General features: G+C 42.2%; 1 protein-coding gene across 10 annotated transcripts in view; it reads right to left on the bottom strand.

Annotated features, from left to right (window-relative positions):
• OSBPL9 (oxysterol binding protein like 9) overlaps positions 1 to 24,331 on the bottom strand; it is a 66,842-nt gene that overhangs the window by 23,364 nt on the left and 19,147 nt on the right. For 2 of the 10 annotated variants that reach the window (XM_083742382.1, XM_083742385.1), the window contains exons 3-7: positions 22,870 to 22,948; positions 9,563 to 9,639; positions 4,504 to 4,599; positions 2,981 to 3,028; positions 655 to 684 (exon numbers count right to left, since the gene is read on the bottom strand). In XM_083742382.1, the coding sequence (XP_083598508.1) occupies positions 655 to 684; positions 2,981 to 3,028; positions 4,504 to 4,599; positions 9,563 to 9,639; positions 22,870 to 22,948 (330 nt within the window). Of the gene's footprint in view, positions 1 to 654; positions 685 to 2,980; positions 3,029 to 4,503; positions 4,600 to 7,608; positions 7,759 to 7,843; positions 8,136 to 9,562; positions 9,640 to 22,869; positions 22,949 to 24,331 lie in introns of those variants that run through there. The other 8 variants (XM_083742384.1, XM_083742386.1, XM_083742390.1 and 5 more) reach the window with 7 other exon arrangements.

Here is a 24,331-nt window from a genome sequence, read left to right as displayed (position 1 = left end):
GGTGCCCTGCAAAGGTTTTGGACAAAAGCTCTCCCTGGCCCCAACCCCCTGGGATAATGGGAGCTGTAGCTCAAAATATCTGGAGGGCACCAATTGAAAATACCTAAACAATACCTTCACAACAGAAGGATTAGAGCTGCTTTTGTTGCTCAGATTTTATCATTAAGTTATGAAAATACAATAAAATATATACTCCAAAAAGCAACAGGACTAGTAAATGTGTCAAGTTATTTTGTGTCATGCTTTCACAGACCTGACTGTTAAGCAGGTTACCATCAAGCATAAAAATATTCTAAAACACTACTATATTTTCTATTTAATATAAACACGGAACATAATTGTAGGGCACAGTCTCAATCTCCATTTCCATCAAAAGACAAATATGAAGATAATCTGGACCACAGAAGTGAGAGGATGACCCCTCCCTCCTGAACATATGGTACAATCCATTCCCCCTCCTCTAATTAGGTGGCATAAGGAGAAGCAGGTTCTCTGCATTTACCAGCAGGCCACTTGGGAGATTGGGGGGCAACTGATCTCCCACCATTCCATTCTAAGTGCCTGTCAGCAGAGCAAGTAGCTAAAGAGGAATTAAAGATCCAAGCCAAGCCCTTAAGTTGCTTTAAAATATGCAATGATTAAACACATACTTACACTGGTTGTTTCTTTGAGGTCTTCAATCTTCTGGAGGAAAAGAAAAGAAAAGCAAGGTCTTTAGCAATGTGAAGTTACTCATCTTCAAGATTGCTTCTTGTTAGTTATTGTTTATTTAAAACATTCACATAAAATATAAGCTTAATATATGAAGCAGCACTGTGCAGAGCTATATGGACTAAGCATTGTCTACTCCAACAGCTCTCCAAGATCGAGGGAAAATGTCTTCGCTGCCTCTTGCACCTGAGATCCTGCTGAATTAAAACAACAGGATCCTTACTGCAATCAAACCAGACATATTCCATTATTACACTGTGACCACTTTGCAACCATTTCTAGATAATTAAAAGAGTACCAGGAATGCAATTTGCTTTAGAAAAGAGTTGCCCAACAGCACTAGAAGACGACTTTAAGCAAAGGGTGTGTTGTGCAAATTGTAAGGGTAGTGCTTTTTCTAGCATGATGCACTGTTAAACCGTGCCCTGCTGAACAACCAAAGATTATTAATGCTTGGTTTACATTCCCATCCCACCCTGCAGATAAATAGTCTAAAGAGAAAGCTTGAAAGCAAGTACTGTAAAAGGCGGCTTCAACTGAAACATGTTCATCCAGAAAATTTAATCTTTATTCCACATTTATCCCAACTAAAAGTGATATATGTGCATTTGAATCAGTTCAGACACTGTATTCTTATACTTGTGTGTGAAATCATGCAAGTACAGAATTGTTCAGACAGCGGTGATTCATCTTCATATTGTTAATTGTCATAGTTTGTTCCAAACTGCCTCACACTTGTCCAATACAGTGAAGACTCAAGTCTGCCTTTTCCCCATCTATGTAGACCAAAAACAAACTTTGGTCAAAGCTCAGGTTTGTCTGAAGAAAGATAAACTATAAGTGACACACTAATCCAAATCATGATTTAGCTCTGGGTAGTGCAGCAGCAGGAGGAGAACTAGGGTAGGAGTGCAGCAGCTGTGATCCCCTCTAGGAATCTGCAGTTCGCTCTATATCATTGGCTTAGCATTATGTGTTGGCCTCTTGTGGCATCTATTTTTCTACAGGGTCTATAGATGTGACAGTTTCGACACAGCTTTCCATAAAGATTAAAAGGAAAAGAGAAGTGATGTCATGATTTCCAGTAACATTTCTTTAAACTACATTTCTACAGGAAGCAGCTGCTAGTTGTCTTGAGTCAGGGGAAATAACTACCTTATTGCTTAATCAGAAAATGTCTAGCATTACTGAAGTTGTTAGCCGCCCGGAATGGCTGGGGCAACCCAGAGGAGCAGGGTAAATAATAATAATAATAATAATAATATCATGCAGATTTTTAAGAAATACTTTGGGGTGAGTGTAACTGGAACCTCTTCCTTCTGCATGAGAGGAAGCAGCTTTAAAATACTGAATGCCAGAACAAATCAGGAAGAAAACAGCTCATCCGTTGCAACACTAATCTGCCATTACAACAAATTAAGACTAGAGGCCAAACAAGTACAAGGTCACACCCCAGCGGCAAGATTGTATAATGATAAGACAGTGCCAAGTGCTAGATTACAATCTAAAATATGAAGTACAGTTAGCAAATTACCCTGTTCTAGAACACAAAAAGCCAGCTACATGGCTAGTTGGTTTAGAATCATTCTAACAGTGCTGGAAGTTATTGCAAAGAGAGGCCCAATTACTTCTCAATAATTGACTAAAGCGTGAACTTAATTTTATTCAAATTGGATATATAATTTTACCTGATGTGTAGAATCATAGAAATGTAGAGCTGGAAGGGACCCCAAGGGGCATCTAGTCAAACCCACTGCAACCACCAACCTTCTGCTTAACAGTCAGACGCCTTGTCATTTGATGCTCCTTATTTCATCCTTACATTACATATTTCATTAAGCCCTATGAACTATGCTAATGGTACAATAGTTCATGAAAAGTGAGTGGGGCACAAGGCATTGCTAACTGAACTTCCAATAACTGACTTATCCAGAAAGCTCACAGAGAAAAAATATTTAAAACAACTGCAGCATGAAACTTATTGAAATAAAAGGATAAAACCTTTTCTATGGCTCTCCAAGCTTGTTTTCATCTTTTTAATTATATTCCACTGTAATGGAACAATTGAAGACCTGTTAGCAATTATTATTACAAGTGTTTTCCGTCCCAACAACTAAAAAAAATAAAAATCTATAAAGCAACGCTCAATGCTAGTTATCAGCTGTATATAAAAGGAGTGCTTAAATTGCATTTTTGACAATTACAGGAAGGCTGAAAAGTGAACTTCAGGGAGAGGAAGAAGCAACATCTATATAAAAAGTATACTTGCTTTTCTCTGTTCGTCATCTTTGCAGTTCTGAAGCTTTTCATCAAAGAGCTAAAAAGAAAAAGGCACACAGTATCAAACATTGCTAGTAAAGCTTTTAAAATGCAAACAGGATAGCAATTTATTTATTTATTTTTTAAAAATCCAGAGTCTGCTGATCATTTGGTTCCATCTTACCAGAAACATGTTTGAATTACCAGTGGTCTTAATCATCAGTATTTCACACAAAAATAATAATCAATATCACATACTAAGTCAGGAAAGATGTTTTGTCTTTAACCCAAACATGAAACTATTTGGAGGGGATGGGGGCTTCTTTATGATTGCAGAATTACATTTAAAAAAAGCCAAAGAAAGTGCTTAAAATTGTTCTGCGTTCTGTTGCTTCTGTCTCCTTAATTATCTGTTTCCAGTCAATATAATGTCTGAGCTAAAGATCTTTAGACAGTTTCTTTACAACACAAAATAATGTGCTGCATGTAAAGCAGAGATGGAGACTCTGTGTCCCTCCAGATGGAGTTCAATGATAATTCCCTTCAGTTCCAGCCAGCATGGCCAATGATCAGGGATGGTGCCAGTTGGAATCCAACAGCATCTAGAAGGTTACAGGCTAGCCACCACTCTGTAAATGATTGAATAAGCTTTAAGCCTTCAAGGCATGCAAAACAGAACCTCTCTTGCACATATTTTTACTTCTGAAATGCTTACTCCATTTCAAAGATTAAATATGTTAAACATATCAAGGATAAATCACAAGGGCAACATTTACTCTCTCCCTCTCCTAATATATATAATAAACAGTACAGGAACTACTGTTTTAAAACAGCTTTTTTTAAAAAACCAAAAAACTGAAACCATTTCAAGTATGCTTGTGATCCAAGTCTCTACAGATGACTTGTGTCATCGATGACTGGGAAATTTTAGGTTTTGCCTGATTTTAAGTTTTAATTCAGTATTGTACAATTTAAAGATTGCACGACACAAATTAGATTGTATTCAAGCTACTTATCGCTCCTAGCTTAGTTTCACTGTTCTAAGGAACAAGTTAGGAATGAAGAACTTGAATACTGAAATCTTTATCCAGACTCCCTAGCCAGTGGTGTCCAAACTTTTTTCAAAAAGGGCCAGATTTGATGAAGTGAAGGCCCGTGAGGGCCAACCAAAGGGCCAACCAAACTTGTTAACCTTTTTTAAGGATTGAAGTTGTTGAGGGGTTTTTTTTAAGTTTAGTTAGGATTTTACCCCAGGAAATAAACTACCACGGGAGCTGGATTAAACCGACTGGCAGGCCGGATTATGCCCCCAAAATGGACTTTGGACATGCCTGCCCTAGAGATATAGTTTTTTAGCAGGAACTGCTGTTAAATTTCTGAAACCCATCTAACTACTTAGCGAAAACATGGATCAATGAGCTTCAATGATGACAATCTTCCATAACCCATTTATACCATGCAGGTTAGGGAGAAATCAAAGTTCATCTTTACTAGATGATTGTGAGTCCGGTTACAATAGCAAGTTCAACATACCTTCAATTGGTCTATCAAAATTTGTAGATAAGCATCAGCTTCTGTAAGTTTTTTATCAAAATCTTGGACACTGGGAACAAATCCAGGATCCACACCCTATGTAAGAGAAATGCATTACATTTGAACATATTTACAGAACACACAGAACAGCACCTCATTAGCTGCAAGATTGAACTGGGCAAATTTCAAAACCATGGAATAACCTGCCTAGATACACTTTAAAGAATGAAAAAGGCTAGAACATTATATTATTCCTACAGATATATGTCAGCATAGTGAAATGATTAACTCACTGCGAGGACTAGGGGTCTCCTAGCACTATTCTAAAGCCTAAATATTATGTTCTTGTGAGGTTAACTATATTGCTATGTAAGCCACACCACAGCACACTTGTTACTAAGGTGAAGCATCCAATACTCTCCCAACTAAAGTTTCCTTGTAAAACCAGCCTTACAAATGAATTCTCAAATAATAGAAATAGAAGCAACAATCCAGAGCAACTCAATTGTTCAAGCCTTTATGTGTTTACTCTGAAAGAAGTCCCGCAGTGTTCAATAGATCATATCCCCAGGATAAACACACACAAGACTGTGCTGAAAATCTACACTGGATTGTGACCACAGATGAATAAAGGAGAAAGGGTATTTCCACACCTCTGCTTTTTTCCTGCTTTTTCATTTACTTCAATTAAACAGCCTCTCTTATCCTCCTCCAAAATGGATAAAAAGGTAAAGGTAAAGGACCCCTGACACTTAAGTCCAGTCGCAGACGACTCTGGGGTTGCGGCGCTCATCTCGCTCTACAGGCCGAGGGAGCCGGCGTTTGTTCACAGACAGTTTTTCCAGGTCATGTGGCCAACATGACTAAGCCCCTTCTGTCACAACGGAACACCGAAACCAGAGTACACAGAAACGCCGTTTACCTTCCCGCAGAGCGGTACCTATTTATCTACTGTACTTGCACTTTGGGTGTGCTTTTGAACTGCTAGATTGCAGAAGCTGGTCCCAAGCAACGGGAGCTCACCCCATCACGGGGATTTGAACCGCTGACTTTCTGATCGGCAAGCCCAAGAGGCTCAGTGGTTTAGACCACAGCGCCACCTACGTCCCTTCCAAAATGGATATAAGGCTTAAAAGTTATTGCCAACTAGAAAGGCACACTTTGGACAGAACATCAAGCACATAAACTGATACATGTAAATCTATAATTCACTATGTCAAGATCCCTTGTTAGGAATTACATGGAGGGTGTTTAAAATTTCTAGGTTTTATGATTGCGGATGACAAGTAGACAAACAGAAATTCATTATGTCTTCAATTCTCACAATTTAAAAGCTATAGCGTAGGTGTTTAAAATGCTAAGCAACCTCCACTTTTAAGAGAAGCAATTTTAGAAGACACATACTTTAACAAAAAATATTTAAGGAACAGAAGATTCCTAACAGAATCCAAACTGTCACTCTTTCACTTCCCTGCATCTGTTTCCACAATAATGTGACCTCTAGTGAAATATGTGCAGTACTTCTATCATAGCTATCTATCACATGCATGTAAATGACATAAAATGCTACAAACTTTATTCAGTTTTAAATGTTAGTTAACTCATTTACATTTTATGTATTTCAGTGAGCATTTGCATTATTTCCAATGAAAACGAAGTTAAATATACTCAAGTCTTAGAGGTATTTAAAAAAAAGTAATTAAGCTATTAGCATTATGTTACAAGCTCTGCACTACATACCTTTTTAAACTAGTATGATTACTAGGCTATTTAAGTACCTCAGCTTTCATTAGAAAGCAATTCTACCTGGCCCGGTTATATAAAAGAGGCCTTATAAGCTCACTCACCAGAACATGAGAGTCAATTGTGACCTCTGAAATGCATAAATTCCCTCTGAAGTACCACAGAAGTGCACACTGAATGATCAAAATGGCCACAGAACAGTGCTTGAGTCCCTTTGGGCATCCTGTACATTTGTTACTCTTTCCTTCCTGTGAAATGCCTAAAGGTATGTGATCCTTGTTAGAGTCATACCTTATTTCCTGTAGAAGTCTGAATGATCCTTAAAATGAACTGGGATGTTTGCCCCACATTATGTAACATTTAGGACATAGCATGACCACTACAAGAAATACACTACAAATGCTACCTGCCCAACGTTGCTTCACCAGCAAGTATTTGGCTCTTGAAATTCTTTAGAAAAATATCAGGGTCTACACATCAACTGTAGTGCCTACCTTCTGGCCATTGTTTCTAGTACCAATTTTCCTAATCTGCAAAGTAATACACCCACTTTCCAGAGAGTCATGGAAACATGTTGGGCATATGCTGAAGGAACGAAGGATCACAAGATCCTTTAGTTGTGGGAAGCATTTCTAATCACCGGGAGAGATTGGCTTCCACGTCCATTCTGAGCTACAGGACCAAGTTTCTATGACCTCTTGGAAGTAACATGCATTTCAGTATGTCTTCTTATTTGAATAATGTTGTACGCTTTAACAGTGTACACTACCTTGATGTTCTCTGACACAGCGGTATAGAAATCCTTTTCTAAATACAATGTAACTCAAACCTACATACTGTGAAAGAAGCTGATTTCAATGGGATGTGAAGAAAGGAAAACTAAGTTTCCTGCAGCCGAAATACGAACTAGGCTAACCATCGAGTGGGTTTTAGAAACGATCTCCTATATCACGGTCGAGGTGATCAAACTGGAACTGCTTGTTTTTAAACAGCAAAGTCAGTGGCAGTAATTAGCCACTTCCACCAATGGCAGACAATGGAGCCTGCCGGACTGAAATCAGGCAGAGCTGCTGGGGGGGGGGGTGAGTGCGCCCCATGGTGTAGCGCGCACACAAGCGCCGCGATCTTCCTCTCCAGCGATCAATGGCTAGAGCTGCTGCGTGCTATCCCCGGCCCCGGCTGCAGGTACAGGTTCAGGGCCGCGGGCTTCGCAGCACGCACCCTCTCCTCCCCACCCACCCCGATTATACACGGGGTCGACCACAGAACCCAGGCCTCCGTAAGCGCAGGCCGACGGGGATCGAGGGCGCCCCCTCCTGCCAATGTCGACGCTGCGCCGCCCCAACGCCCGGCCCTACTCACGCAAGCCATGCTTCCTCCCCTCCCGGGCACGCTGCCGGGCGGGGTCTGTCGTCGGCTGGGCCCCCTGCCCGCAGGGAAGCCGCGTCGCCAGCCCGCCGCTCGCAAGCAGCGAGGCTCTCCTTCGCACCGAGCCGGCTCCCGATTGGCTGCGGGTCAGGTGCCTCCCAGCCCGGCCCTTTCCTATCCCCCGCCCCGCGCACCGACTGAGAGGGGGACGCATAATAGCCATACACACCGGGATGCTTCCTTCCAGCCGGCGCCGCCGGCTTCCTCCCGCTTTCTCTCGAGGGCATCCTTCGTCCCGGGAATCTCCCGTCTTCAGCGGTAGCCTCTACCCAGCAAGGCTGCAATCGGGGCAGGAAGACCAGATCGCCGCGCGCTGAAAGGAAGCCCTGATTGGAAGGGCTGCCTTGGAATCCGCAGCACCGACTGACTTCGGCCGCCGCCTCGCTACCCAGCGGGCTGCTTGGAGTCTAACCTCACGCGCAGCGCCACGGAGGACACGGGCTCATCCGGATATTTCACCCGCCCCTTGCCTTCTTGCATCATCTGAAATGCCTCCGGCAGCTTTCTTGTTATTGGCTACAGCGCCGATCGCTCTTTTCCATTTCGCAATCCTGACCCCCGTTTTACCTACGAGCGGACTTACTTCTGAGCAGGCATGGCTAAGATGCTAAGACTAACTTTTCGCATCCGCCAAGATTTCTGTAGCTCACTGTCCTTCACCACCTTAAGGGCAGCGTGTGCACAGTTTCTGCAGAACGCAGTTAAGAACCTTTGCAAGGCTAGGGCTGCGAATCCTGACTATTTGGAATTAGGTATCACTGGCGTGGATCCAGGCTAGACCAACTCCACTCTGCGCATCGGGGTTTTTCCGCCCAGCAGTCCCTTACACTGCCTGGAAAGCTGCTCCTGTCAGAGGAATCTTCACCATAGCAGGAGGCGGGGCTGTGGCCAGAGGAAAATCTAGTTTCCCCGATTTCCAGCACCTTTTTTGGGGAGGCGACACACGGAGCAGCCATGAGAAGGGGAGCATAAAACATCACCTGGCCTGAATGCGGCTGAAGCCCAAGTAAAGCATGCTTCAGTGCCAAGCTGCCATTTTCTAACGTTTCTCACTTCAAACGTCACTATGATTGATGCCCATTAATATTAGGCAGTTGTGCCTCTGCATTTGCTCATTACCTTAAATATTAAAGTACACCTGCTGTTATCCATAGTTTGTGCCAGTGTCTCCAAAGAAATCCCTTTCTATGATAGCATCTTGGAGTGGCTAATATTCTCAGGAGGAATATTTACATAGCAAAGGTTTCAAAGCAAGAATATGCAGGTTTAGTTTTGTTTGGTTCCCTTTCCCCTTCTGCCAATGTGCAACACAGACAGCACTAATTTCTCCATCATTATGCACTACAAAAACACAGGAGTTGGGATATGTTTCTGTATAGTTCAGTGTTATTTGTATGCTACCATAAGCAATGCTTGATAAGCAAGATTTTGGCAAATAGTACAGGTTCATTATTTGGACGAACCTTAGATCCAGAGGGGCAGTGACTTGAAGATTCCTGTAATGATCTTAACATTGCCTCCATTCTATTATTATTATTATTTTAATCCAAGGATTTGTTTCAGGTAAAGAAAACAGAAATTAAAACTGCAAACAGGTCATTGAGTTGAGTCCACATAACAATCATCACAGGAATCTTCCCATCATTGTATTCTTAGATCTCCAGTTCAGTTACAAAGGTTTCTCATTCACAGACCGGCAGTAATGTACAATTTATCAACTGAGGTGCTATATTTGCAAGATGGAGACATGGTATATGGCTTAATTTCACAATAAATGTACGAACAAATATACACTCATGGAATAGAGATTAGTATGGATTACATTTTATACAGGTGTTATGCAGAACATATGCATCTCTTTTAGCTTAGGCTAAACCGACTAACGCACCTGAAGCTGAAGAGTATGACGAAGGATGGTTTCCTCTAAAGCATGGATCCATTTCTCTCTCTCATCAGCATCTCGAGCTGGAAGAGTATTAAAAATATACTTAAGTGGCCTTAAAGAAACAACTGGAAACTTAAACCAATCCCAGGTCAGTAATAAAATGTCATGTTAGTTAAGCAAAGCTAATCAATGGAAAATTGCTTGCTGAGAGACAAGCGTACATTATAGCTAATGAGAAAGTTTGAAGATATTGTGAAAAATAAGTACATGACTGAAACCCAAACACAGTTTTTATGGCAACTACAGTACAAATACTCCTGAATATTAGCTAAACTGAAACTGAAATAATTCACAATTCCTTACTAGTATGTCCCAAGCAATAGCTATCAGCTTGTGCTTGTAGCCATCTTAAGGATGGAAATATATGGGAACAGAAGTAATGAATGATTCAAGGTTCTCCATTTATAAAATGACAAGACAGCCAGACAGCTGCAATGCTCCCATCCTGTCTATAATATTTCTAGTCCACATAATATATTCTTATTTTAGAGAATGGAGCTAGTTTTTACATAGTTCACTTACATGGTAACTTCCAGTGGTTCTACTTTCATTTTAAATGCATCCAAAAAATCCTATACATAAAAAGCAAGCTCCAGCATTCAAGATATCACAAATCTAGCCTGAGAGAAACATGGATTCCAGACTAGTTCATGCAGATTAAGAGGTGGGACTATGCAGGTAACAGCTGCCTCAGAACAAAGTAAACAAGCTGCAATCTGGGAATAGCTGAAAGTGGAGAAGGTACAGCATGAATATGCTATCAGAAGTCCTGCATTATAGGCAACTCCTTTGCTGAGGACCCTCTGTGGTTTTGACATTCTGCTGTTCTTAATGATAACTGAGTCAAAATTGAAACTGATCGGATCTTCAGAGTTTATTGGAAGTACATCTGCACACTTCTAAGCAATAAAAAGTCTTTTAAAAAAGGGTATGTAAATTACTCAAAGTGCAAAGGTGGGCAATAATTCAAATGGTGAAATTTTGTTTTCATTCAGTGAATCAAGCACAGATATAGTAATCAAAATAGCTCACTCAGTGCAATAGATATCTGGGGGAAGAATCACAGTTAAGCAAGCAAAGATGCTGAAACATTGGCCTGCCTCCAGTCCAGTCACCCTAACTCAAAGATTCACAGCTGTCTGTTTCATAGATGAAGTAGGTCAATACTCTGCCAAGAAACTGAAAAAATCAGCATGTGATATGTGAGCCAGGAAGGAGCTTGGTGTACTCCTAAATACTGCCCACACTTCTATGGGAAGGATGTGGTCACACTTCAAGCATCCTGAAACTAGTCTGCTTATAACAAAGTCCTATGGCACTTTAAAGATTAACAAGTTTATTCTGGCATAAGCTTTTGTAGCAGGAGCAGCTACAATATTAAAAGCAGCTTCTAATATTGTTAGGTTTATATATGTAATTAATAAAAAGACAACACACATCTAGGTCCTGCAAAGCTCACAGGGTCAAATCGCTGCTTGATCATGAAGCTCAGTGTATGAGTGTTCACACAGATGGGTACAAAAGTCAGTAAACTAAGTAGATTCAAAATGCTGTAAACAAATGTTACATTCACATTTGCCATAGCAATTACATCAAAGCAGCTATTTACGTTACTGCAAATATTCAGATTTATCCTGGTATGTTCAGCCTTTTAATTATCAGTGCATATTTTATTGCGGTACTGCATCAATATTGCAGCCTTGTAGTAGCTAAGTGACAGTTCAATTTATGGAAGCAATATTACAGTGTTGTTCATATTACCCAGTGAGGGAATAGATGAACTGTAGACAGAACAGGCCCACAAAACCAAGATAAACATCACGAATCCCTAGAGACTGCCAAGAGCCAGCAGCCTTCTCAAGCTAGAACTAAGCATTAAAACTGAGGTATGATTCACAGCTCATTTTCCCCTCTGGCACCATAACAACTAGAGATAAAATTTTGATATTATGTCAGTATGATGTCAAGCTTCCCCCATCTCCACAAGTGGCAGCCTATGAAATGGAGCAGTGGTGGGATGTCTGTCAGCACAGTCATGTTACAACATATATATCACACATGGAGGAGGGGGCAGATTACAAACTGACTTCAACAACCCCATAGTAAAATATGTTACTGTGACCAGGTAAGAAATTATGAAGACATGCATAAGTACTACAAGGTCTGAATCAGCCCAAAAGGGTAGCAGTTTTCTCATTGGCTAGTATTGGACAAAAGAGCACCTAATCACCATTAAAACCCTGATTTCTAGGTACCACAATAGAGCCACATATACTTCAACTAACTAACTAACTAACTAACTAACTAACTAACTAACTAACTAACGGAGGTTCATCTCTATTAATTATAAACCAGTGTTCCACTAATCCCTATGTCAAAGGTACTGATTCTTGGTCTTCCTAAATTTAGTTTAAGTATGCTTGCTTTTAGTTCCAACCACTGAATAAACACAGATAATACAGGTCTTAGGGCATGTAAAAGTGGTGATACTGAGCTCTTTTGTCAGTCAGATGATGAAATGATGACACCCAGCAGCATCATATACTTGTTTAACAGGATTGGAAACAGGAGCAAACACTGCAAATTTGGCACAGGAAAGATAAGCAACCATTACTCACTGGGGCCTCCCTCCCAGGAATCTGAAGGCACAGACTGGAAATCTACCCCACCCCAATAGATTTCTCGGCATCATCATCAAAATTTCAGACACACAATCAAGTGATGAATGTTAGCAATCCTGAAAAGAGCAACTCAAAAGCCATCTCATTTAAGCCCCACCAGTGCCCGCAACTGCACAAAGGCTGCATCTCAAGGTAGTGTGAGCGTCATGATCGAGAACTCTTGCAGTAGCACCTAAGCCCTACATATCAATTTGGGACAATGGATATATATTTATTATTTTAAACTTGCCCATTGGTATTCACCATGCTGAGGATTAACATACAGGGACACTACTCCATGATCAAAGTATCATTTCCATTACTGAACCATATCTGAGTTAAGAGGCCTCCTAAAGGTAAAGGTAACGGGACCCCTGACCATTAGGTCTAGTCGTGACCGACTCTGGGGCTGTGATGCTCATCTCGCTTTATTGGCTGAGGGAGCTGGCGTACAGCTTCTGGGTCATATGGCCAGCATGACTAAGCCGCTTCTGGTGAACCAGAGCAGTGCACGGAAACGCCGTTTACCTTCCCGCTGGAGCGGTACCTATTTATCTACTTGCACTCTGACGTGCTTTCGAACTGCTAGGTTGGCAGGAGCAGGGACCGAGCAACGGGAGCTCGCCCCGTCGCAGGGATTCGAACCGCCAACCTTCTGATCGGCAAGTCCTAGGCCTCCTAGTTTGTGCCAAAAGGCACAAAGTACATGATGGGTCCTGAAGTTACCGAGCCATTGCATGCTCAGCAACCTTCCAAAATATCAACTCATTTGGAATTGTATCCAAATAAATCATTGTGTGCATGGAACAATTTCTGTGAGAACATTGGAACTTCTTGCTCTCTTTTCTTACTCATCCCCAGCATTGTCCCCAAATCTAATCTGGATGATTAGTAGAACCACCAGAGTAAATATGATGAGTGTACAGGAGGAAGAGAGGCAAAGAGAAATTTTGTTTCATGCAGACAATTGTTTAGTTAAAGACAGCTTTTGGAAAATAACACAGAAAGAAACTGAAGAAAACTAATTTCCTTTACACATAATTAGAAGCTATCCTGTGCCCTAAGCTTCCTGGAGGAAAACATTTAAAAACCCCTGCCCCCCAAAAAACAGTTTTCCCTAGTTGTCTCTTACCAACTAGGGCTGGTGTTGCCTTAGCCATTCACTTACATGCTTCCTCTGGTGACCCCTGATGTCATTAACTGACATGTCTCAAACTCCCATCATTGCAAGAAAGGTATGGTTTCTGCCTGTTGCATGGCTGCTAAGAGCAATTCTCAGGGACTATTTAAAAGGGAGTATAAATGGATGATGGCGATAAAGGGACTACTTTGTAGTACACTGTGACTATGCTGTGAAACACTGAACAAAGTTGTTCCACCTTGGTTTCCACAGCAATTACAAATTCAGGGGATGTATAATTGAGGACTGCTTGGTGTGTGGATTATTTAAAGTTTGCATAGCTTGAGGATGTGGGCAGGATTCATAGACACTGCCTTCATTGCAGGGGGTTGGAATAGATAACTCTTGGGGTGCCTTCCAACTCAACAATTCTGATTCTATGAACAGAACAAGTCTATGCCTCCTATGTCATTAATATTGATGCTTTGGTAACGCAGAAGTCCCACATCTAGCCACAACTCAGAGTGAAGAGAGGGTTGTGTGGTCTCTCAGCAAGCACAAAGGCTGGTAATATTAGGGGGACCTCCTCCCAAAAAGAAGTTTCTAGTATAACAATATGTATATTTTCTGTGGGCAGGCTACATTTAATGTTACAATAAGATAAATTTAGTGAATATATTATGATTAATGTATATATTTCAGATTTGAGAATATTACTTCAGAGATTTAGGTTAGGGGTAGGCAAACTGTGACCCATAGTCTAATTTCAGGTGTCCCTATGCACTTTGAGCTCTTTTCCCACCTATTGCTAGCTTTGGCTCTACGCACTGCTCACATATGGCTCCTAACAGATTGCCCTTGAAATAATATGCTCAAGTTCACTGCAAGGATTCTCTGTTTCAGTTTATCCCTCCGAATATCAACAGAAATCTTGTCTCAGAATAAAGGTTTCTCTGTTACTGAACAATGGACCATCATGTATCAGTAAATGTGACATTTATAAAGCATACCTCCAATGGATCTGCAGAGAAGACAAGATCGTATTTAAACACAATGACAAATGTGACACCAGTTATGGTGCTAAAAATGCAAGCTTTTATCTATCTGAAGGCCCAATATAACCAAATAAGGGAAGGTTCTTGAGGATGACATCAGAACACATTTCAATAACCATATTCCAAAAGCCATACAAGTATTTTCAGGGGGGGAAATTACAACGTAGCAAAGGATGAAGTGTTCCCCATTTTCTTCTTAGAAAAGTAGTGTTCAGTTGGGCATAGGCAGGGCCAGGATTGGCAAAGCAAGCAGGCCCTCATATCTGGCTCCAGTTGTAGTAAGGGAGGGAGGATGTACAGGTAAGGAATGGCATTATGATAAGAGACTAGAATTCTCATTCCTATTCCATTTTACCCAAATCCATCAAATTCAAATGAAGGCACTGAGTAAGGACAGCTAGACGCTCCAACATTAGTAAAGCATGTCCTCCCTCAAAGAGGGCACGTGTTGCGGTGAGACCTAGAGACTGCCCTCCTGTGTTGTGGGTGGGTATATTGGACAAGCGACAACACCCGATTGGTAGGTCCCTTGTTGCTGGGTTTAATCTGGCCAATGGAGTGTAGTCTAAACAGATCGAGGAACCTATATATGCCTATGCACGTGACCCAGAGCTTCCTCTTTCGGCTCATGCATCGGAACACCTGCCCACCTCTTCCTATATTTAGGATATTTTGCGAGTGACCTTGCTATGCCGTTGTGTGTTGTCTGTCGTTGGGACAGGGGCATAGCAGGAATTTTCCCCACTTGGCTGATTGGCTGTTGCCATTTGGGTTTCGCCTGCCGCGTAGCAAATCATCACAATTCATAAGGTTGCGGATAGACACTGGTTCAGGTGATAGGGATGGGAGTACTGTCTCGCCATCCCTATGTGAAGGGTATTCCGTTAAAGGAATCCAGGGACTCAACTTGGTTTGGTCAACCCCCAAGCGCGGGTTGTGCCCGTGCCTGAGTCCAGGGGAGCATCTGGGGAGTGGACATAGTCCGTTCTTGGGCTTTCCGCCAACTTCAGGTGTTCACCCTTGGCTGACCTATGATAGAGCTCTGGGTCAGCGCTACCTGCAAGGGTGCAGGGAGCTATTTGAGCCAGAGCCTATGCAACCGCTCACTTTCTGTAATAAAATTGTGGCCTAAATTCTGCCAAAAACCAAACTAACATTTGAGTCAAATGTGTCTTTATTTAGGGGGGAGGTCTCTGGGTCTCAACATGCAAATGGGCAATTATATTCACAACTATCTAATAAAAGGAAACTTTCCGGTGACCAAATTGGTTAGGCACAGTTACATCATTCCTCCTTATGAGTAAGGCCGAATGATTTCCAACAACAAAGACCTCGCAAGTTAGAGCAAGAAAACAAAGTACATAGGACATAAAGTTCTACATTTATTCAGCATAAAATACTATGCATACTTTCAAATGTTAAGTAGTTCTACTGCCACTTGCAAATAATGTGCAAGCACTGTGATTCAAGCAAGTTAGTATTTTATTTTTATTATTTTACTATGGGGAAGGGCCTACTAGAACATGCAGTGAATGCAAGCATTCAGTATTAACCAGCACCTTGATCCAGCAGTTTCCTGGTGGTGCAGAAACAGTAACATGCACACTAAGTCCCCTGTCATAAAGCTCTTCTCCACTTGCCTCAGTGCGGGGGAGACTACCCCAACATTAGGAACACTGGGCATAAGGTTACATTGATAATGGAGAATGCCTGCCGGAAGGAGAAAACGAGGTGCAAAGAGCCAGAAGACCATTACTGAGACTCACAATTCCTCTAAAACAAAGAATCAGCAGAGAGCCAACGCCATCTGCCCTGGCTCAGAAACAGAGCGGGTTGAGGAAACCGAGAAAACAGAGCAAATAGAACAAACAGTGAGTAACAACGTTGGGGGAACCTCACCCCCCCTTAAGGAGGATGTCAATGACCCGACCCCTCTCCTCCCAGAAAAAGCTAATCCGTCCAAGAGGGCAAGAGCAGGAGCAGGAGGGATTCCTCCCACTCCTAACTCTGACCCACCCATGCCTGTAGAACAAGATATCAGAGGAGCCTGCTTTCAACCCTACCAAGAGATTTGCATGTTGTCTGCAGAAACTATGGTTCTGGTTCTCCAAAGACTGGATGAAATCCTCACCAGAATAGTTAACATTGAGAAACAATTGGATACTAGTTCCTCCCCTTTAAATGCCCAAGGGCTTAAAAGGATGATAAGAAATGACTCTGTTAACAACTCACCAACTCAAACTATGGATGAAGTGAGGTCCTGTCAAGTCTTGCAAACGAACCAGATAATGCTTGAGATTCACCGATACACTCATAGGTGGATGAACCGCAGACAAATTACTATGTCCTTGTCTCAGCTCCTGAATTACCATTACCGAAATGTAGATCTAGAAAATTTCCACTTCCTGCCTACCTTGAGAAACACCATGCACCTATTTATGACCTTTAGGTCATCAACCCTCCCATCTCGACTCATGGAGATAAAGGATACCCTATGGTGGTTCCATTCTCTCCGCCCAGTGAGGGTATTTAAGGACAAAACTAGGAGGCAATTGGTCCCTTGCATAGAGTCAAAGCTAATGTGGATAAAGGAAACCAAGCTCAACACTAGAAATACTAATTGCCCGAAGGAAGAAAAGAACTCTGTAAGCCTAGAATTACAAGACCTGAAGAAGAGGCTAATGAGTATAAAGACTGAGATTTCTACCCAAAATATAAGGACAGTAGAGCCTAGAGCACAATATTTAAAGACGTCCAACAGCTCTTTATCCCATCGAAAGACATCAGTGCAACTCCCTGTTCCCTTTTCAAACGACACCAAATTAGATGAGGAATTTGGCGTCTCCGACATTTCTATGGCAACAACACATAAAGAACTCTATGTTGCTGACAATCTGGAGATATCCAGCACCAAATCTACATCTGGACCTTTGCCTAATGTTCCAAAAACTTACCAGAATGATCAGCCTTCTCTACTGTACTCCTGGCGAGACAGGATGGACAGATCTTCCGAATTCAAAACTGGCTCTTTGTTGGCCAGTGATCCACATTTTATAACACATACCTCATTAATACTTCCACAGCCACAGATAGAACCAACAATCCTCCAATTAACCCAGGAGGGAGAGGGGGATTGACAGTTAATGAAACACCATGGGACTGTCCCCCCCGCTTGGGGTGCGGTTGGTTGGGTTTTATCTTCTAGGGATACTTACCCTATCAGACCTCCACCTCTTTCCCATACCACTTTGACCCATGAGTCCTGGCCCAAGGATGACTTGTTATTGAGGGGATGTTACCCATCTATTGGGGAGGCTAGTATGGGATCTGGGATTTCCACAATTGAAGGGCTAGGGAGGAATGGCGGTGGGGCTAGATATCTCTATCGGTGAAGGGTTTCGAGATGCAGTGATCCTCGAACCCCTTCCAATCTACGCCCCATCCCAAGGGATGAGGGTAGGGAGAGCAAGGATTACACACCTCCGTCATTGGTGCTGTGCAATGCCAGGTCCATAGGCAACAAAACCGCCACCATGCGTGACTTTTTTGTCTCGCAGGAGATTGACCTGGCTTGGTGACGGAGACCTGGGTACGGGAAGGCGAAGTAGTCTCCCTACATGAGATAACACCCCCAGGTTTCTCTGTCTTCCATCAATCGCGGACTGTGGGTCGGGGGGGAGGAGTAGCGTTGTTATTCCGGGAGGATTGCTCTTTCAGAGCTCTGCCATCACCGGCGATCTCCGGCATTGAATGTGTTGGTCTCGTGTGGGGCACCAAGGAGAGCTTGGCTGTCTGGCTGGTGTACCGACCACCCAGCACACCTGCAGCCACCCTGTCAGACCTGCTGGAGGTGGTGGCGGGCTGGGCCTTGGAGTTCCCAAACCTACTGGTTTTGGGAGACTTCAACGTCCATGCCGATGCCGCTCCCTCCTCACAGGCTCTGGACCTAGTGACTTCCATGGCAACACTAGGGCTCCCCCAGGTTGTTTTGGGCCCCACTCATCAAGCAGGCCACACGTTGGATCTGATCTTTGGGGCTGGCATAGATGTGATCATGCTCCCTGCTGTGGAAGTGCCATGGTCTGATCACTACGCTCTGAAAGCTAAGATAGACTTCCCGCTCCTCCCCAGCTCGGGTGGCGAACCCATTTGGGCTCGTCCGTGAAAACTGATGGATCCTGATAGATTCCGACAAGCCTTGCGGAACCCTGCTCCTCCTGGCGACTCATTAGATGACCTTGTTGAGGACTGGAATAACCGGCTCTTGGCAGCCATTGATGAGATCGCACCTAAGCGCCCTCTGCGACCCCGTCAAAACCGGGCCCCTTGGTTTACTGAGGAGCTCCGGAAAATGAAGCGGGATCTCAGACGGCTAGAGCGAGTATGGCGACTGACTCGTGACGGAGCCTCAAGAACATCTTATAGGACGCTTATGAAAGCCTATGAGATGGCTATGAAAGCTGCTAAGAAATCTTACTTTGCAGCTTCCATTGCATCCGCTAGCTCTCACCCGGCACAACTTTTTAAAATAATTAGGTCAATAACGTCCTTAGGAGGACAACCAAATTTAAGCACAAATTGGACCCACAGCTGTGAGGCATTCGCGAGTTTTTTTTGCGGAGAAAGTCCTGTTGCTCCGCCGTGACCTCCCTGCCAATTTAGATACAGTGACTGAACTGGAGGCCCCTCGACTGACTTCAGGTCCAGTGTTGGACCATTTCGATCGGATACTCCCTACTGATGTGGATAGATTCCTCCAAGTTGGTAGGCCCACCACCTGCCTCCTTGATCCGTGCCAGTCTTGGCTGATTAGGGAGTGTCCAGATGTTGTGCGGACCCCCCTGGTTGAAATTATCAATTTGTCCCTTGACAAATTGATAGGGGAATTCCCAGGGGAATTGAAGGAAGCAGTGGTGTGTCCACTCTTAAAAAAAACTTCATTAGATCCCTTAGACCTATCCAATTACCGCCCAGTTTCAAATCTTCCATACCTGGGTAAGGTAATTGAGAGAGCGGTTGCTGAACAGCTTGGTAGGTTTCTGGAGGAAACATCGGCATTAGATCCATTTCAGTCCAGTTTCCGTCCTGGTTTTGGGACGGAGACGGCTCTGGCTGCCCTAACAGATGATCTCCGTAGACAACTGGATCGAGGCGGGTCAGGACTGCTGATCCTTTTAGATTTGTCAGCAGCCTTTGACATGGTCGATCATGATCTTCTGGACCACCGCCTTGCAGACGTAGGGATACAGGGCATAGCCCGTAACTGGTTGTACTCTTTTATCTCTGGTCGGGGACAGAGGGTGGCATTAGGGAGGGAAATGTCGTCGCGCCACTCCTTGGTGTGTGGAGTGCCGCAGGGCGCAATTCTCTCCCCGATGCTTTTTAACATCTTTATGCGCCCCCTTGCCCAGATTATCCGGAGCTATGGGCTGGGCTGTCACCAATATGCTGATGACACTCAGCTCTATCTGCTGATGGATGGCCACACTGACTCGGCCCCGAACACACTGACCAGATGCTTGGAAGCTGTGGCTGGATGGTTTTGTGGGAGCCGATTGAAACTAAATCCTTCGAAGACAGAGGTCCTATGGCTAGGTCGGGATGGCATGGGGATGAGGGACCAACTCCCTTCTCTTGCGGGGGCCCAATTAGTGCCATTGCCTTCCATTAAGAGTTTGGGTGTAATCCTTGATGCCTCCCTTTCCATGGAGGCGCAAGTTACAGCAACAGCCAAGGCGACATTTTTCCACCTTCGCCGCATCAAGCAGTTGGTCCTTTACCTTTCCCGCCCCGACCTGGCCACAGTGATCCATGCGACGGTCATCTCCAGGCTTGACTACTGTAATTTGCTCTATGCGGGGCTGCCCTTGAAGCTGTCCCATAAACTCCAGCGGGTACAGAATGCTGCAGCGAGGCTCCTCACGGGGTCTCTGCCATGGGAGCATATTCACCCAGTGCTTTTCAAGCTGCACTGGCTCCCGGTGGAGTACAGGGTCAGATTTAAGGTGCTGCTTTTGACCTTTAAAGCCCTTCACGGCCTAGGACCCTCGTACCTACGGGACCGCCTCTCCTGGTATGCCCCACGGAGAGCCTCAAGGTCCATAAATAATAACACCCTAGTGGTCCCAGGCCCTAAAGAAGTTAGATTGGCTTCAACCAGAGCCAGGGCCTTTTCAACTCTGGCTCCGGCCTGGTGGAACGCTCTGCCTCATGAGACCAGGGCCCTGTAGGATCTGATTTCTTTCCGCAGGGCCTGTAAGACAGAGTTGTTCCGCCTGGCCTTTGGCTTGGAGCCAATTTGATTCCCTCTCTCTCTCTCTCTCTCTCTCTCTCTTTTTTCCTCCTCTTTCTTTCTTTTCCTTCTCCTGCGATGAGGCTACATTTTAATATTTTAATGTTCCATTATTTTAATGTTGTATTTTATTTTTGTTTTTAAGTTGTAATCATTCATCTTGTTTTTATTATTGCTTGTAAGCCGCTCTGAGCCCGGCCTTGGCTGGGGAGGGCGGGGTATAAATAAAAAATTATTATTATTATTATTATTATTATTATTATTATTATTATTATTATTATTATTATTATAAAGGCACACAATATTCAGTATCAGCATTGGCCATATACTCTGAATAAATCTGTACTTGTAATCTCACCTCTTGTAAATATACTAAAGTGAACCAACATTTATTAAAAATGCTACATTCCATAGAGGATGCATGTCATCATACAAACTGTATGTGTTGCATACAGATACAATTTTTTAATGTGCATTTTATTTTACATTCAGTCTTAAATTGATAATGCACCATTGATATTCGTAACTTCTAGTACACATCAATAACCACTAATCCATATAAGAGCAATTTCCTAACTATGGATTGCCATCTAAAATAATTTACTTCTAAAAAATGCATCATCATCTTCAATACCTAAACAAGCCAGCAGAAATGCCAAATCATAGAAAAAATAAATTTCATTGAATTAAGCCAAGACCCTTTAGATACCATGTAAGTTGAATATGTTATTTAAAGGCAGCATTATTAAATACTACTTTGTTCTGCTATGTGTTTATCTCTCAAGAGGCTTTCCTTTCCGCAGGCAGCGAACACAAAAGCTAGAGAACTGCTGCAAAATTAGAACTGCAGAAGGTATTCCTTTAATAGCTGCAGTTTTCTACTGCAGATTTCACCCTTTATCTGCATCATGATACACAATACAGCTGCTACTTTTTGAAGAATGCAGGTGATGTGGTCTGTTTGTATTAACAATTAATTAGTTTGCTCTCAAGAATAAGTTAAGAATATGTTCTCTTTTTGTGTGGAGCTGTAAAAAATTATTAATGATGCTTAATGCAGCTACTGAAAAGCCACATGACAGCAGAGTCATTAAGACACCATAGCAGAGGATACACAATTTGGATCGTAAGGTTTATCACTGGTACTATTTGAGGAATACTTTGCCAGAATATTAGGGTCCTCAGTGCTAAATAATGGTGCTGAATATAAACCACCACAACAGTTTGCAGTTCACAAAAACTAAGTAAAGAATAGCATGAATCAATCTAATTTCTACAACTGAATTCTCACTGTTTCAAGTAAAGCATTTTATCTGCAACTCATCTGACACTGAAAAGTAAAGAAAAATATCCGATGTCAACAGCAGAGTAAATTACAATTTAAAGGAAAGATGATAACCAAAAAAATGGGAACATTTTATAAAAAAAGACCATTTATTAGGAATTTCAAAAGGAATTAAGGGAATATATAGAAGTACAAATGAAAAATACAGTACCTTACCCTTTCTACTGGTGAACCATAGCATGCAATGACGAAACATAGCAGTAACAGATGGCATTGGAGTTGTAAATATGAATAAAAAGATAAAATAGCAGGAAAATGATGTTTGGCAGACAAGAACAAAGAAATAGAGATGAAATGAATGAGAACTTGTAGATCCTGAAGCAAAAATCCACCTTTAAATCTGCTCCCTCTGGTCTCCTCACATATTCAAGCCTTTAAGTTCAATATCAACAAAAGCTGCAACCTCACGCGATCTTGTGGCTTTCTCCATGCAGAAAGGCACAACAGAACATCTTGATAATAAAGATCGGTGGTGCTTTTTTTCCAAGCAAAACCCATCAACGAAAGCCCATTATTCTCTCCCCCCCCCGACTGATATATCCTTTAAATTTTTAATCTCCAGATCCTGCCAAAGCTACTGTCCTTTCTAGCACATATGTATACACTGCAGATATAAATCCCTGCCTAACCCACAGTGCTCCTGACTCCAGAATGTTCCCTGTACATTGATTCATGCAGTTCTGATTATAAAATGCTTAAAATTAGCCCACTGAACTGTAATTCAATATAATTTTCTGTTATTTATTCTAATATAAGAAATCCTCTTCTTTCAGCTCACCCTGGAAATGGAAGGTTTTCTGATCAACAGTTATTGTGAAGGTGCTGTCGTCCTCATCATCTATACCAATCACAGCTCCCTGTGAAACAAAGAGCAAAAATTCTGATAAGGCAGAGCAGTGACATCAGCAGCATGCAGTCTATTGCTACACGACCAGAATGCAAAATTCATGAACAAATTTTTGCAAGGCTTCCAGAGTCAATACTTGAAAATTAAATGAGGAATTTACAAAACCAGTTTTATTCCTTCTTTTGTTAAAGCCCCATGTGCATTTTTCTTCTGTGTGTTTTGCTTTTTCATAAGAGGATAAGGAATTTTGTACTTTAAAAACTTGCATTCTATAAAAGAAACAAATTTACAATTAAAGAAAGCCTCTGGGAATTTATGCTATTCAATCTATAAAACAGAGCTATGAGTGCCTAGATAATCATCCATATCAGTGCAATGCCTTTATTAAGCCAACCAAAATATCACACAGCTTTCATGTGCAAGCTTTTTAGTTCTTCATAAGACTCTTCATCAGCCTGGAAAATACCAAGCTTGCACACTACTTTTGAGACATTTTGACTGGCATAATAAAAGTATTTATTTAAGATGGAACGTTTAATATTAGTCAACACTGTTATTGTTACTTTTTGCATAAAATCATGCAACTCCATGTACCTGAGAACACCATCGTGTATAAATTTCAAAAAAGAATTTACATTTCAATGTAAGGCAATTGTGCTGAGATTCTACAAAGTTCCATCATGTTCTTCCATACTACTGAACATCTATTATAGGCTTGCAGAACTGAACCCCTCCCATCCATTAGTAGATGTCATGAGTGACATCAGCCAATTGATAAGTAGGCTTGGTTTGAGGGGAATGGCCTTACTAGCTAACCTGGAACCCCTGAGGGACCAAAACTGACCCATGGGCTGGAGGTTTCCCACTCCTGATCTATATGATGCTTCTGGGGGAGGTTATCAGCAGGGCTGAAGTGCTGTGGGGATGGAAGCAGTGTCAGCAATATGAAGATGACAATGCATAAGATCCCTATTTTCTAAATCAGGTGAAGTTGTACAGTTGATGGACTATTGCCTGGAGGCAATAATGGGCCAATAAATTCAAACTGAATCCTGACAAGATGGTGATACTATGAGTTACTTGTTATCAGGTCCAGAAATTTGGTAGATGGCCTGTCCTGGACAGGATTGTACTCCCCTTGAAAGAACAGCATTCGAGGAACTTCAGTAATAGTTGCAAGGTAGATATAAGAAATTAGATTTATTAAGAATAAGTTTAATTATGATAAAAGTGTGTATTGGCAATAAGTAATATGAATTTGAAATATGGAATATGGAATAGACGGGAGGTTGGGTCTTTAGTGTTAAGACCAATAGATGTTTTAATGTTTGCTAAGAAAATTATGTGTCTATGGTTATTCTTGTGTGTAATTTGATATTTGTGGGTTTTTTTT

This window comes from Podarcis gaigeae (genome assembly GCF_964106915.1).
Source record: "Podarcis gaigeae genome assembly, chromosome: 6".
NCBI lineage: Eukaryota > Metazoa > Chordata > Lepidosauria > Squamata > Lacertidae > Podarcis > Podarcis gaigeae.
Note: the sequence above shows the minus strand (reverse complement) of the source record. Positions and strands in the feature narration are given on the sequence as shown.